Genomic DNA, 13,477 nt, shown 5'->3' on the forward strand with positions numbered 1-13,477 from the left:
AAACAAAACCCCGCGCCGCTCCTGCTCAAGGGAGAGCTCCCGCCTGCGAGCTCTGACAGGCAGATGGCTCCGTGGAATAAGTTCCGCGAGGGCCCAAAGGAGCAGGCGCCGCGGCCGCTATGGCGAGCCTGGCACTTCCCCCGGGCAGAGCACAGCGCGCACATGGGCAGGCGTCACTCAGAGAGCGACTCTCCACAGCCAATCGCCACCACGGCGGGGCCCTAGGACGTCACTTCCCTCCCCCGTCAGCCGCCGGCCCGGCGCCGCCGAGGTGAGGGGGCAGGGTTGCTGCCGGGCGGGGAGCTGCGGGTCCGGTCTACTTGGAGGCGTTTTGCCGGCAGTGGGTGTTCCGCGGAGGGCGGCGTTGCCGCTGTAGCCCGTCTTAGCCCGCCGTTGGGCCTTTCTTCTTGGAGCTGGCGGCCTGAAGTGGGGGCGAGGGGAGGCTGCAGGGGTGAGCCGCCGCAGAGCCAGCCCTGCTGGTAGACTTCCCGCGGTGCTATCAGTAAGCCCCTGTCTTCTATTTAAAAGGGGTATGTCGTTTTCCTGCGCGTATATTAGAGACCTTTTATTGTACTTATTTATTGTACTTATTTATTGGTGGCCAAGAGAGCCAATGGCATCCTGGCCTGCATCAGGAACAGTGTGGCCAGTAGGACAAGGGAGGTTATTCTTTCCCTGTACTCAGCACTGGTCAGGCCACACCTTGGGTCCTGTGTCCAGTTCTGGGCCCCTCAATTCAAGAGAGATGTTGAGGTGCTGGAATGTGTCCAGAGAAGGGCGACAGAGCTGGTGAAAGGCCTGGAACACAAACCCTATGAGGAGAGGCTGAGGGAGCTGGGGGTGTTTAGCCTGGAGAAGAGGAGGCTCAGGGGTGACCTCATTGCTGTCCTACAACTACCTGAAGGGATGATGTAGGCAGGTGGGGGTTGTCCTCTTCTCCCAGTCAACCAGCAACAGAACAAGGGGACACAGTCTCAAGTTGTGCTGGGGAAAGTATAGGCTGGATGTTAGGAGGAAGTTCTTGCCAGAGAGAGTGATTGGCATTGGAATGGGCTGCCCAGGGAGGTGGTGGAGTCACCGTTCCTGGACTTCAAGAGAAGACTCAGTGAGGCACTTAGTGCCATGGTCTAGTTGACTGGATAGGGCTGGGTGATAGGTTGGAGTGGATGATCTTGGAGGTCTCTTCCAACCTGGTTCAATCTATGATTCTATACTGGGCTTGTGAAAACAGTTAAGAGTCATAAACAAACATAAAGTCTCTTTGATTTATGCAAGTCTAATGTTTTTAGGCGATGGGGTTGGTCCTGTCTTGGTGTAAACGTAATGGCTTGTGGTGATTTTGTTGTTGTTGTTGCAACCAGACTAATATGTTGAAATACTATTTGGATTAAATTCTTGGCTTCATTACAGAATTTGGCATAAGTATCCTGTGTGGTAAAATTTAAATGGAGTTTGTGACAGCAGTAAGACTGATATTTCACCAAGGTATTAACTATCACAACCAAACTCCATAAACTTCATTGAACCTCAGCTTGGTGTGTTATTATGCATTACTTCACCAGAATGCTGAAAACCTGTGTTACATGTGTTCAGTTGTAGGTTATTCAAGCATCTGGATCTCCATCTTGGCTGGTGAACAACTCCTGGCTAGAAACTATGAAGAGCCCTTTTGCATAAAACTTCTGCGTGACTGAGGCCATGGCATCTTCAACAAACTTAGACCTTGGGGCCCAGTTAATTGTGGAAGAATGCACCACTAGCTACAGCCTTTCACCCATGCCAGACATTAAAGTGGAACATCAGCTTGACTCTAGCACAGAGGAAGGCCCAGCTCAGAGTATTGCCATGGGAACGAAATTCATTTTGCCAAATAGATTTGATATGAATGTTTGCTCACGGTTTGTGAAATCTTTGAATGAAGAGGACAGTAAAAATATTCAAGACCAAGTTAATTCTGACCTTGAAGTGGCATCTGTCTTATTTAAAGGTTGGATTTTATTGTTCAGATTTTTATATGTGTACTGTGTTTTCCTTGTAAGCCTCTATTTAAAAAAAAACAAAAGCTTTATATATGTGTTCATCAGCAACAGTTTTCTAAGATTTGTCTCCTTGAGATTTTTATTATATGCTTAGTGGATTATTAATATAAAATTAATTTACCAGATTATTTCTTAAATCACCTTTTTATTTTTTTAAATTGCAAGAAGTAGTGGCACAGAAAAGTCTGTAATGTAGTAAGAGCTGATGATGAAATCAAGCTTATTTTTGTGTACTATGGCCTACACCATGATAACACACTATTGAATGTATCTTTACAGAACACTGCTGAAAGGTCGTGGGGATGACTTTATCAGCATGGCTGTACATAGCCTGTCCGTGTAGCAATTGGCTTGCCAGTTCAGCTTCACACTGCTAGAAAGCAAATGTTGTTCCAATTCTGAATCCCTGCAGCTAATCTCCAGATGTTGCTGGGCAGCTTTATCAGGGCTGATCTGTGTTTTCACATGGCTGAGAATATTGATAAAGCACAGAATTAGGACTTTCATCTGTTTCCCCCTAACAGTTGTAGTTTCCAGTGGTCACTTGTTACATTTGACTGCTGGTGATGTATCCTTTCATGAAGTTAAAACTGTCTCATTTTTTTGTAACATACACAAGCACAGACCTGTTGTGGATTTTAATGGTTTCTCTGATGATCTGTAGTGTATGGCTGCAGTTCAGCCATTGTAATTTTCAAACTCTTTTGATTTGCAGGCCCTAAGTGCTTACTAGTGGAGCTGCAGACCTGAACGGCAAATTTAAACCCATCAGCAATAGGGTTGTTTTTCATAGGTAACATTTGTGAACCCCTTAGAAGTAGCCCTGCAGATCCAGGGACCGCAGGTCAAAAATCCTTGGTAGGTCTCTGAATTTGATCACCTCAGCTGTAGCTTCTATTTGATTAGCAGTGAGAATGTAATTTCATTTTCATTGTGTTAGCTTCTAGTAGTTTTAATTGGTTCACACCCCAGATTTGCACTTTGATTTATGATCATTAAATGCTCTATGGTGCAAATTCTGTGTGCATGTTAATTAGATTCCAGTCATTAATTACTAGTGCACACTGGTGTCAAAGCAAATAATGGTATGTCTTGCCAGCATCTAATCAGTTAACTTCTTAGAAAGTGCTTGGCTTCTCAGCTACTTCTCAAAGCCATAATCTACTCTGGAAAATTAGAAGCCAAGACTACATATATTCTGTAATCGATTGCCATTAGATTCCAATAGAAAGCTAGACAGATAAACACAGCAGCACTGGATGGCACTTGAGAGTCTTTTCCAACCCAATACAATCTGTGAATGACTTCTTGAATTCTAAATGGTGGCCTGATGGTTGCATTTTATGCAAGTTACTGTGGAATATCTGTCTTGCTGTTGCATAGGTGTTATTAAGGCATTTATGATGCAGTTTTATCCAGAGATGGAAAAAGTACTGGTGAAAAATATTAGTGATGGTTATCTCTACCCATGCAGTGAACTGGTTAGGGAGCAGGCAAAGCAACCAGCTGAGCTGTTATCTGACTGCATGGCTGACACAATGCAACCATCCTGTTACTGCAGTGGAGAGCATTAGTAAGGATATGCCTGGCTACATGGAGTCGTCCTGACTGATAATTCATACCAGGCGAGTTGAAAATCTAGACAAAAGTTTACCTTGTTTGGACACTAACTTGTCCCTGGGTGACATTACACCATACTGAATGTGTGGGGTAGCAGCATTATTTTAATGATAAAAATGAGCACAGCCTTTTATTCAGATCTCACCATGTACAGTGGAAAAGGTACATGTCACAAAGCTTACTTAACATGGTTTTTAAACATCTTGTGATACTCGTGCTTTCCAGTTTGAGTTAGAATCTGTGGCTTGCTTTTAATGCCCATATTACTACTAAAATCATGTTTTCTCTGTTCAATGTAGCTGAATGCAACATCCACACTTCTCCTTCCCCTGGCATCCAAGTAAGACATGTTTATACCCCATCAACTACTAAGCATTTCTCCCCAATAAAACAATCAACTACCCTCACTAACAAACACAGGGGAAATGAAGTCTCTACTACACCTCTCCTCGTAAACTGTAAGTATCCTTCAGCCTTACTGTTAATTATTTTGTGAACTGTGTATTAGGTGCTTGACAGATCTTTCTCACTTTTTTCCTCTGGTGTTGTAATGAACTTTAATACAGGACGAAAACATTGAGCCAACCTTGTCTGCTTTCATGTGGTTCCAGCCATAGAATAGTAATTTACCCACTGTATTAAATCCATGATTGAAGTATATTTTCCAGAAAGGATCCAATTCTTTATTTTAAAAACATACAGATTTTTCTGATCCTTTTGAAGCTTTTATGTTAATGTGCTTCACATCTTTATTTTCAGAGCTTGCACATCTCATAAAATAAGTTGCAATTACATGCCACAGACTACTGCAAATGTCTTGATTGTCACAGATCTTGAAAGTCAAGAAGGCAGTATAGTATTACTTGTGGGATTTTGTCATTCTTACTTTGTCAAATTTTTTCTATATAAATCTCTTAAATTTACTTATCTATAAAATACTTCCTCTATAAATTTAATATTTGGGGAATGCTTGAATGGAGAAAATTGGAGCTGCAACGTCAACCTCTGAACAAAATAAGTTGTCTTTCTGAAACAAATCAAACTTCCATGTTGTGAATAGGAACAGGGCAGCAAACATTTACATATTCTGTTGACATTAGCTAATTTTGTTGCTGTATAGTGTAGATAATTTATTATACATTCCCTCCTGAGTTACCTGTCAGACCTGATCTATGCTGTAATTATCAAAGCCATGCATCTGTGCAGTTTACTGTAGAATCTGAGATTTTTTCATTAAAAATTAAAAATAACCCAAAAACCTTGCCCTGTAGGTGTTGTGTTGTGTAGAGTTTTGTGATGTCTGACATACTCCACATCCTAGTGAGTGAGAGTGATGCTACAGGCTTTATTGTGCAGCATGGCAGGTCTCCTAATGGCATGTGATCTCCTAGATGTAATTGTTAAACTACACAGCTTTAATTTATCAAAAGAGGCCTGTTTTCATTTAAGAAGTGTTCTTAATGTGATCACAGGTCACCTACTGAGCAGCAGAGAAAAGAGACTTTTGCTTTCTAATAAGACTTATGCATTGGTTAAAAAAATTACCTAAACCTGTGAAATTCTCTGGAAGCATTTCAGTTTTAAAGGTAGTTATTTGAATTCAGAGTATAAGGTGACACTTATCTACATTTAAACCCAAGTTCTGTACGCATATGCCAATGAATGTATTATGCCCAGCTCCCAGCAGGATAGAATGGAAACTGATGTATATAATACCTGCTTTTGCTTTCCTTTTTGCAGCTTTGTCAGTTCATCAGCTGGCTGCTCAAGGAGAAATGTTGTATCTGGCCACACGTATTGAACAAGGTGAGACAGTGTTTGAGTGCCTTCCTTTTGCTTGAATTTTCCCCTAAAGCTTTATTTTAAAAAATCCTCAATTCTGGTGAAATTGAAGCATATTTGAGATACCTGTTCTTTGTGAATGTGGAGTACTGTTTTACATTAGTGCATTTGGATTGGCTGAGATGGAGTTAGTTCTCCCCATAACATCTTTCATAGTGCTTTGTGTTTTACAATGGTGTAGCTGGGTGTTGATAAGACACTGGCATTTTGGCTGCTGCTGGGCGACTTCAAGGCTGGGTTTTTCCTGCATTCCTCCCCTGCTGAGGGATGGACAAGGTCTCAGGAGGGGACATGCCTGGGACACTGTGGCAGTTTGAGCTAGATTTCTAGCTCAGGCATAAAAAAAAATGTGAAACAGAGAAACCGAGAAGTGGAAACGCTGAGTGGAGAGGTGAACATTCTAGGGATAGGTCATATAATGGCAACAGTGGATAAGTTAATATAATGTATTTGGAGCATCAAGAGCTTTATGTCTGGAAGCACAGCTTGGACCTTCACCTTGCTGCTGCTTCTGCTGTGTCCGCTGCTATCTCCCCGACACTGTTTTGGCTACAGCTGCTTTTGCTGCTTTGCCGCCTCTTGACCCCCTCCCCGTTTTCCTTAAGGTTATTATATTTCTGCAGTAGTTTATTCTCCTTATACTGCTAAACTATAAGAAATAGAATTTCACTTTCCCTGACTTTCCAAAAAAATCCATGTTGTAGTGAGTTTACCAGGGGAGGGATCTGCCCTAACCTGGGACAGCCACCTAACCCAAACTGACCAAAGGGCTATTCTATACCATCAGCTCAGACACAAAAGCTGTGGGGAAGAAGGATATGGGGAATATTTTCATTGATGGTGTCTGTCGTCTAGAGAAACTACTACATGTATTGAAGCCCTGCTTCCCAGGATTGACTGAACATCATCTGCTGATGGGAAGTAGGGATAATACCTTGGTTTGTTCTTAATTCTGTGTGCAGCCTTTGCTGTTGTTCTTTGTCTTACTGAACTGCTTCTGTCTTGACCCACAGGCCTCTTGTTATATTTTCCCTCCCACTCTGCCCACCAAAGAAGAGGAGTGATAGTGTGACTGTGGTGGGCATCTGGCCCCCAGGCAGAGCTAAACCACCATAATCAATCTTCACATATTTGTATTATTTGTGTTTTAAATTAAAACATTACCATTACTAGGAGTTGTAGATAAATTTCTTCCTCACCCTACTCCCAGCTATACAGGTAATGAGAAGGGAGAATCTCTTAGTTCTTTCACAAGAGTTAATTTTAATTTTATTATCTTTGTACTTTAAAACACATTTTGGTTAATGACAGCTTTCTACTTCAGTTCAGTCAATCAATATACAGACATTCATGCTGGTAATTTAAGTCATGGCTCACACTTGCAGTATAAAAGTGCTACTCATTCTGAGTTGTGTAGTAGTCTTCAGTGTGATGGCTGAATGTCCATAATACAAATACTTAATTTCAGCTGTAGGTAATGGATTGAATTTGGTACTGTTAGTAGTGTGTTCTTAGTGTACTATTATCAGCCACATTTTCAATGCATCTTTGTTGCAATGTACTGGAAGGCAGGCGATGAGTTGCAGAGTCTAAATGCTTTGTAATTAGCTACATATATGGACAGCAAGTGTGGAGCACCAGTAACAATTAAAAATGCATATTACAGTGCTATGATAAGCTTGAGATTTTTTTAAAGTACTTCAGTATTAAAACAAAAAAATCCAACTCAGCTATTTCAGTCTGCCAGTTCTTGAAAAAAAATGTTCTTCCTTCTAGCTGTGCTAGAAGTAGACTTTCATTGTTCCTACTAAACACCATGTTTATTACATGAACTTGGGGAGAGTTGACTTACACTTTCTATATTGCTTCACAAACTAACTTTTTTACAAGATTCTGTTGTCACTCTATGGAGAACTCACTTTCTAGAGTATAAGACAGAATGTACTTTATTTTTCAAGCAGCCTTTCTCCTGTTTACAAAGTTAAAGCCCAGGTTACAGACAACTTGTAACATTCTGAGTGAAAACAGAGCTCGATTTATAGAGCATTTAAAAAAAAAATTAAAAATCCAAATCTTCCATTTTACTTTGGTCAGTTGTATGTTTTTTTTCTCTGTCTTTTTTTTTTCTTTTTGAACAATATATCTGCACCACCATGAGGACAGAATTTTGGGTTTACAGTTAAAATGAAAATGACTTTGAGGACACATTTTGACTTCAGTCTCTTCACCATGGATGACAAAATCATAGAATCAACCAGGTTGGAAGAGACCTTCAAGACCATCTACTCCAACCTACCACCCAGCCCTAGCCAGTCAACTAGACCATGGCACTAAGTGCCTCATCTAGGCTTTTCTTGAACACCTCCAGGGATGGTGACTCCACCACCTCCCTGGGCAGCCCATTCCAATGGCAAATCACTCTCTCTGGCAAGAACTTCCTCCTAACATCCAGCCTATACTTTCACCAGCATAACTTGAGACTGTGTCCCCTTGTTCTGTTGCTCATTGCCTGGGAGAGGAGACCAACTCCCACCTGGCTACAGGCTCCCTTCAGATAGTTCTAGAGAGCAATGAGGTCACCCCTGAGCCTCCTCTAGGCTGCACACCCCCAGTTCTCTCAGCCTCTCCTCATAAGGCTTATGTTCCAGGCTTCTCACCAGCTTCATCATTCTCTGGACACGTTCCAGTATCTCAACATCTCTCCTGAATAACTCTCTTGATAACTCAGTCTATTTCACCAGCTCACAGAGTGCATTGAAGTTTCCTGGTTTTCTTTAAACAGAAAATGTAATCAATCATAAGGATGAAGAAGGATTTACTCCTCTGATGTGGGCTGCAGCTCATGGACAGATAGCAGTGGTGGAATTTCTCCTCCAGAATGTAAGGAAAAAATGCCACACTTAATTTTGAATTCATGTACTTTTTAAATCAATTTGTCACTGCTGCTATAGGCTTAAATGCTTTTAAGTTCTGTATAAAACCTTACATTAGAAAAACACATGGTGTATTTGATGATTGTGATTATTGTAATTGTTTTACTACTTCAGGGTGCAGATCCTCAGATTCTGGGAAAAGGGCGAGAAAGTGCCCTCTCACTGGCCTGCAGCAAAGGATACACAGATATTGTCAAAATGCTGCTTGACTGTGGAGTTGATGTCAATGAGTATGACTGGGTAAGACAGTAGCTTGAACTTACATCAGAGGGTGCCTTGGTATGAAATTTGAAACACAGCACTGGCTTGGGTTTGAAAATTGTTCTACCTCTTCTGAAATACCTGAGAGTCTTAAAAATTGCACAGGATAGGAGAAGTTGGCCCATTGTGACTTCTTGGTAAAAAGAATGCTGAGTCCTGGTAGAAGGCTGAGCTTACAGATGGAACAGCAGGCAAAAAAAAAACAGAGATGCAAATTGCAAAGAAGCAAAACAGCAGCTCCTTTTCATGAAACTTCTTAAGTGTCTTACTGATACACAGAAGTATACTGGTGTGGTAAGGAATGACTGTTGCAGACTGCTCAATCTTTAGCTTTTCTCCACTTCTGCAGAATGGAGGCACACCTCTGCTCTATGCAGTACACGGGAATCATGTGAAATGTGTAAAAATTCTCCTTGGTAAGTACTGTCCAAACAGTTATTAATAAAAAGGTGCTTGAAGTTCTCCTTGTCAGAAATAACGAGCTTGTTTTCCTATTTCACGTAGAAAGTGGTGCTGATCCAACTATTGAAACAGATGCTGGCTGTAATTCCATGGATTTGGCTGTAGCCTTGGGCTATCGGAGTGGTGAGTATGGCAAACGTAAATTATGTTTATTTTCACTGCTCCTTGTTCACATAGCTGCTGTAATGGCCTACTAAAGATTTTGCACCTATAGGCAATTCCCTGTCCTGCAAGTCTTAATACACCTAAGTGTATCAGCCCAGAACGTGTAGGAATTTCCATTCATGTCTCAAAAAGCCAAGTAGCTACTAAGAAAACATCACTGTTCTAGATGTGCACCTTTGGGCACAATTAATGGTGTGTAAGGATGATGCAACCATGATCCAGACAAGGGGAGATGAGTTGCTCTCTCACTTTGTTAAAAGATCTGGAGCCCTCCTAAACCTCTCAGCCTGGCACACCACGGACTGTCATGATGTGATGCAGTTTGCAAAACCTAGGGAAGATCCCTGCCATAATAGCTCTAGCTATCTTGGAAGCAGACAGTAATAGTGCCAGATCAGTGAATTAGGCTATTGTTTTTTGGAAAACAGAGGCAAAGAAGCGGCTTTTCATTGTTTTTCCCTCATGCTGCTTTCATTTGCATATCTGTGAAATGTCTGATTTTACAGAAACTTAACAATCGAAACCCAAGCCTATCCACTCCCTGTGTGGCTTTGCCAAGCAGAACACTGTTTATAAGGGAGTGCAGTAACTTCAGAGATGTCTAAATGTCAGCCTACTTCAAGGGTTCAGTCTCAGTATTCCACAGAAGTAGTTTCTAATAGTTTTGCCCACTGTCTATCCATGTAGAGGCTTAAAACTATGCTTTCCTTTATGCTATCTGCCTATTCAGGCCAGAGAACACCTCTTCATTTCCAAAGGTAACTGCCTTACTGGATGTTTTGTGTTTGAATTACACAAAGCTTTTATTTTCTGGAGGGATGCCAACTCTCCTATCTGTTTCGTATAAATGAGTGTACAGGACAAGCTAGTATCTGCCAGAAGACAATGGTCAACTCTAAAAATGTGAAAAAACTCTGAACACTGATTAACCTGTTTGTTTTGTTTTGTTTCTGTCTGCTTTAGTTCAACAGGTTATTGAGTCTCATTTATTACGGCTACTTCAAAATATCAAGGAATAATGTTTGGCTCCTCGGCAGGTGTCATTTCTTGGCTTGGAAATTGGAACCACTTTTTAGCGCTGTAATCGGTAACAAGGGTTGGCTGTTTCTAAACTTCAACTCAGTTCAGCTACGTGCTGTTTTTAGTTAAGCTTTTAAATATTCTTCCTCTTCTGTCATTGTTGTTCATAGATATTGGTGATGTTATCTTTTTTGTAAATGTATTTTATATAATTTTAGAAAAGTGAGTTGTTATGCATGAAAACCTTTGTAAAATAAAACCAGTTTTGATCATCTAAATGTTTATACTGAGTGCAGTAGGTGGCATTGTGCTGGGTGTCCTAGTTCATCACATCATTGGTACATGTACAGATGAAGAAATTTGTCTAGTTATTGAGGTATGTCACCAGAGGATAGATGTCTTTGCTGCTAATTATACTAAAATGTGCACCATGTGTGATTGCTTGAAGATCTCCAGTTAGTATTAGTGTATCGGCTTTTGGTTTTGCCGTGTTTTGAAGGAGTTTGGTAATAAATTGAAGGACTTTGATAATAGTAGTTAATTCCTACCTGATTTCTTTCAATCTGCTTCTGCCTTCCTGTTATAGTCTTGAAACAACCAGGCCAGAATGTCCTAGGTAGAAATTTCTCTGGTATAAGGAAATCTAACTGCAAGTGCAGAATGCTTAGCTCCTAAATATCCTCCCTGCAGTGGCTGAAAGCAGGCATCATCTGTATGGGGAGAGAGGCCAGAGCCTACTGCCTTCCAGCCTTCTTCCTCCAAAGTGTAGTCCTTTGCTGCACAAAATTATAGTTTCTGGAATGGCAAGGGCTCTTGCAGTACTGCTCCTTGCAGTACTACGTATAGCTAAACCATAGGAACGTCATTCAGACATTGCTTGAACTCCTGACAGGCTGGGTGCTGTGATCACTTCCAGAGGAAACCAGCCACCTTCTCAGTGAATAACTTTTTCCTCGTGTCCAGTCTGAACTTCCCCTGTTGAAGCCTCATTCTATCTCTTTGTGTCCTGTTGATCACCAAAAAGATCAGCACCTCTTCTGCTGCTGCCTGCTGTGAAGTGGCCACAGGCTGCAATGAGGTCACCCCTCAGGCTTTTCCAAGCAGAGTAAACCGGTTGACCTCAGCTGCCATTCCTGAGTCTTGCCCTTAAGGCTATTCACCATTTTGGTTGCTCTCCTTCAGACACATTCTTAACAGTTTGATGTTCTTATATTAAAGCTCCCCAAAACTGCAGACAGTGCTTGAGGTGGGGCCACACCAGTTCAGTGCAGCATTGGACAATCACCTCAGTTGGACAGCAAGGCTGCACTTGGTGCACTCCAGGACATGGCTGGCTTTTTTTGCTGCCAAGGCATACTACTGACTCATGCTCAGCTTGACATCAGTCCAGCCTCCACCTCTCTTTCTGCAGAGCTAGCAGGACATTCCAGGGTATTCCAACACTTAGTCAGAATAGCAATAATGATTTTGACATCAGCTGAAAAATCAGGCAGTGCTAACTGATTTTCTGAGCTCTTTGCCCTTCAAAACTACACTGAGTGATGGAACACGTGGTAGTTTTGCAGAGAGGCTTCACCAGGTGACAGTACACACATGCACTTCTCCGCTCTGTCCATTAGAGGTGTGGCATCCATTCAAATACATTCACCCCCAGTCGCTGCCTTCAGTCCGTGGGTGGTGGGACACATGTCCAATTTATTCTCCAGCTACAGCTCACACGACGTGACTGAAGCGAGGTATGTTACTGTATTCCTAGCATATTATCTCTACTGTGCTTCATTTTTCATCTGAGAATCATTCCACACACAAAGAAAATAAGTAACTATTTAAAGGTACATGCATTGTGATCCTGACCAAAGGTGCTGGGATGACAGGGAATAATCCAGATGAGTTCTCTGGGTCAGAGACAAAGAAATAATGAATTCAAAACGCCAACTTCATTATTTCAAAGTGACTGCATATACACTAGAGGGGAAAGTAGGAATAAAAAGAATCAAAACCTCTGGATTAAACCTGAATTTCTGGCTAAATTTATCTCTGACTCTATACTGAAACATCTGTGGTGCAAATCAGGTCAGAATTAACCGTGGTGGTTGGTTTTGTGAGAGCCAGCCCAGAAGTTCACTTCTTTCATGAAGCTGAAATCTGACATTACATGAACCTTAAGGGAGAAGAAGCAAGAAAATGTAACTGATCTTGGCAAGTGTTGGTGAAATCATTCATGCATTTAAGTGAGTAGTGAGTATTGTCTGTTTCCCAGGTTTGACGCTTGCATTTTATGTAGGGTTTACACCAATTTTGCCATCTCATGAATAATTAAATCAGATGAAAGAAAGTAAATCTGATATGCCTTGGCAGCAAGAGAGGGATTTTTTTAAATAACAAAAATCTAGAAAAATGCCTTAAGTAATATTAAACTAACATGAAATGACAGTTGTTGTAAAGTTGCATATTAACAATACTGAGACTTAATGGCCTTGCAAAAACAAATTAACTTCCACATTTATTGAAAAGCAGTGTGAGTGGAATGCAAACTGTCTTCCTGAAACAGTAAAACCTGAGCCATTCCTGATTCATTTTAAGACACATATGAAGACACTATGCAAGTACACGTGAGGAGTAGAAACTTCTTTTTGTGTATTCAGTTCTAAATGATGAATCTTCCAATATTTGCTTTGTATTTTGTCCTCAGTTTCAGTCAGCATTGCATTAATGCATCAGTTGCATTAATTATTAACTGCTACCTGACAGTGTATCCTAGAATAGGTGTGGGGGTTTTATATTGTATGGCAAGATACTGAAATAGAGGAATGTAGACTGTGACAGCAACAATGTAAATTTTCTTCCATCTTTTCACTGTAGAATTTCAAGCAATTGTCAGTTGTGGACTCACAGAGTACACTAGGTTGGAAGGTACCTTTAAGAGTCATCCAGTCCCACCATCCTGCAATAAGCAGGGACATACTTGATTAGATCAGGTTGCTCAGAGCCACATCAAGCCTGATCTTGAATGTTTCCAGGGATGGGGACTCCACCACTTCCCTGGGCAACCTGTTTTGTGTCCCACCACCCTCATAGTAAACAACTTCTTCCTAATGTCCAATCTAAATTTACCCTTCTCTAGTTTAAAACCAC

The 13,477-nt window shown here is 41.3% G+C and overlaps 1 protein-coding gene across 2 annotated transcripts; it reads left to right on the forward strand.

The window, feature by feature from the left end:
- Nucleotides 1-141: 141 nt before the first annotated feature.
- ANKRA2 (ankyrin repeat family A member 2) lies at nt 142-10,878 on the forward strand. 2 transcript variants are annotated; one of them, XM_064176619.1, is made up of 9 exons: nt 142-271; nt 1,594-1,987; nt 3,959-4,117; nt 5,400-5,465; nt 8,284-8,381; nt 8,549-8,674; nt 9,045-9,111; nt 9,200-9,280; nt 10,286-10,878. In XM_064176619.1, exons 2-9 carry the CDS (start codon nt 1,699-1,701, stop codon nt 10,339-10,341), a joined length of 942 nt encoding a protein of 313 aa, XP_064032689.1. In that variant the 5' UTR covers nt 142-271; nt 1,594-1,698; the 3' UTR covers nt 10,342-10,878. The 2 variants fall into 2 exon arrangements, with proteins under 2 accessions (XP_064032689.1, XP_064032690.1); XM_064176620.1 differs by lacking the exon at nt 142-271 and adding an exon at nt 309-502.
- The last annotated feature ends 2,599 nt before the right edge of the window (nt 10,879-13,477 follow it).

This window comes from Pogoniulus pusillus, chromosome Z (assembly GCF_015220805.1).
Source record: "Pogoniulus pusillus isolate bPogPus1 chromosome Z, bPogPus1.pri, whole genome shotgun sequence".
In the NCBI taxonomy this organism is placed as follows: Eukaryota; Metazoa; Chordata; class Aves; order Piciformes; family Lybiidae; genus Pogoniulus; species Pogoniulus pusillus.

Excerpts from the sequence above, each read along its gene's own strand:
- ANKRA2 (XM_064176619.1), top strand. The coding sequence starts at position 1,699 with ATGGCATCTTCAACAAACTTAGACCTTGGGGCCCAGTTAATTGTGGAA. Across the intron at positions 4,118-5,399 it reads TACACCTCTCCTCGTAAACT|CTTTGTCAGTTCATCAGCTG; the intron begins GTAAGTATCCTT and ends TCCTTTTTGCAG. Across the intron at positions 9,281-10,285 it reads AGCCTTGGGCTATCGGAGTG|TTCAACAGGTTATTGAGTCT; the intron begins GTGAGTATGGCA and ends TGTCTGCTTTAG.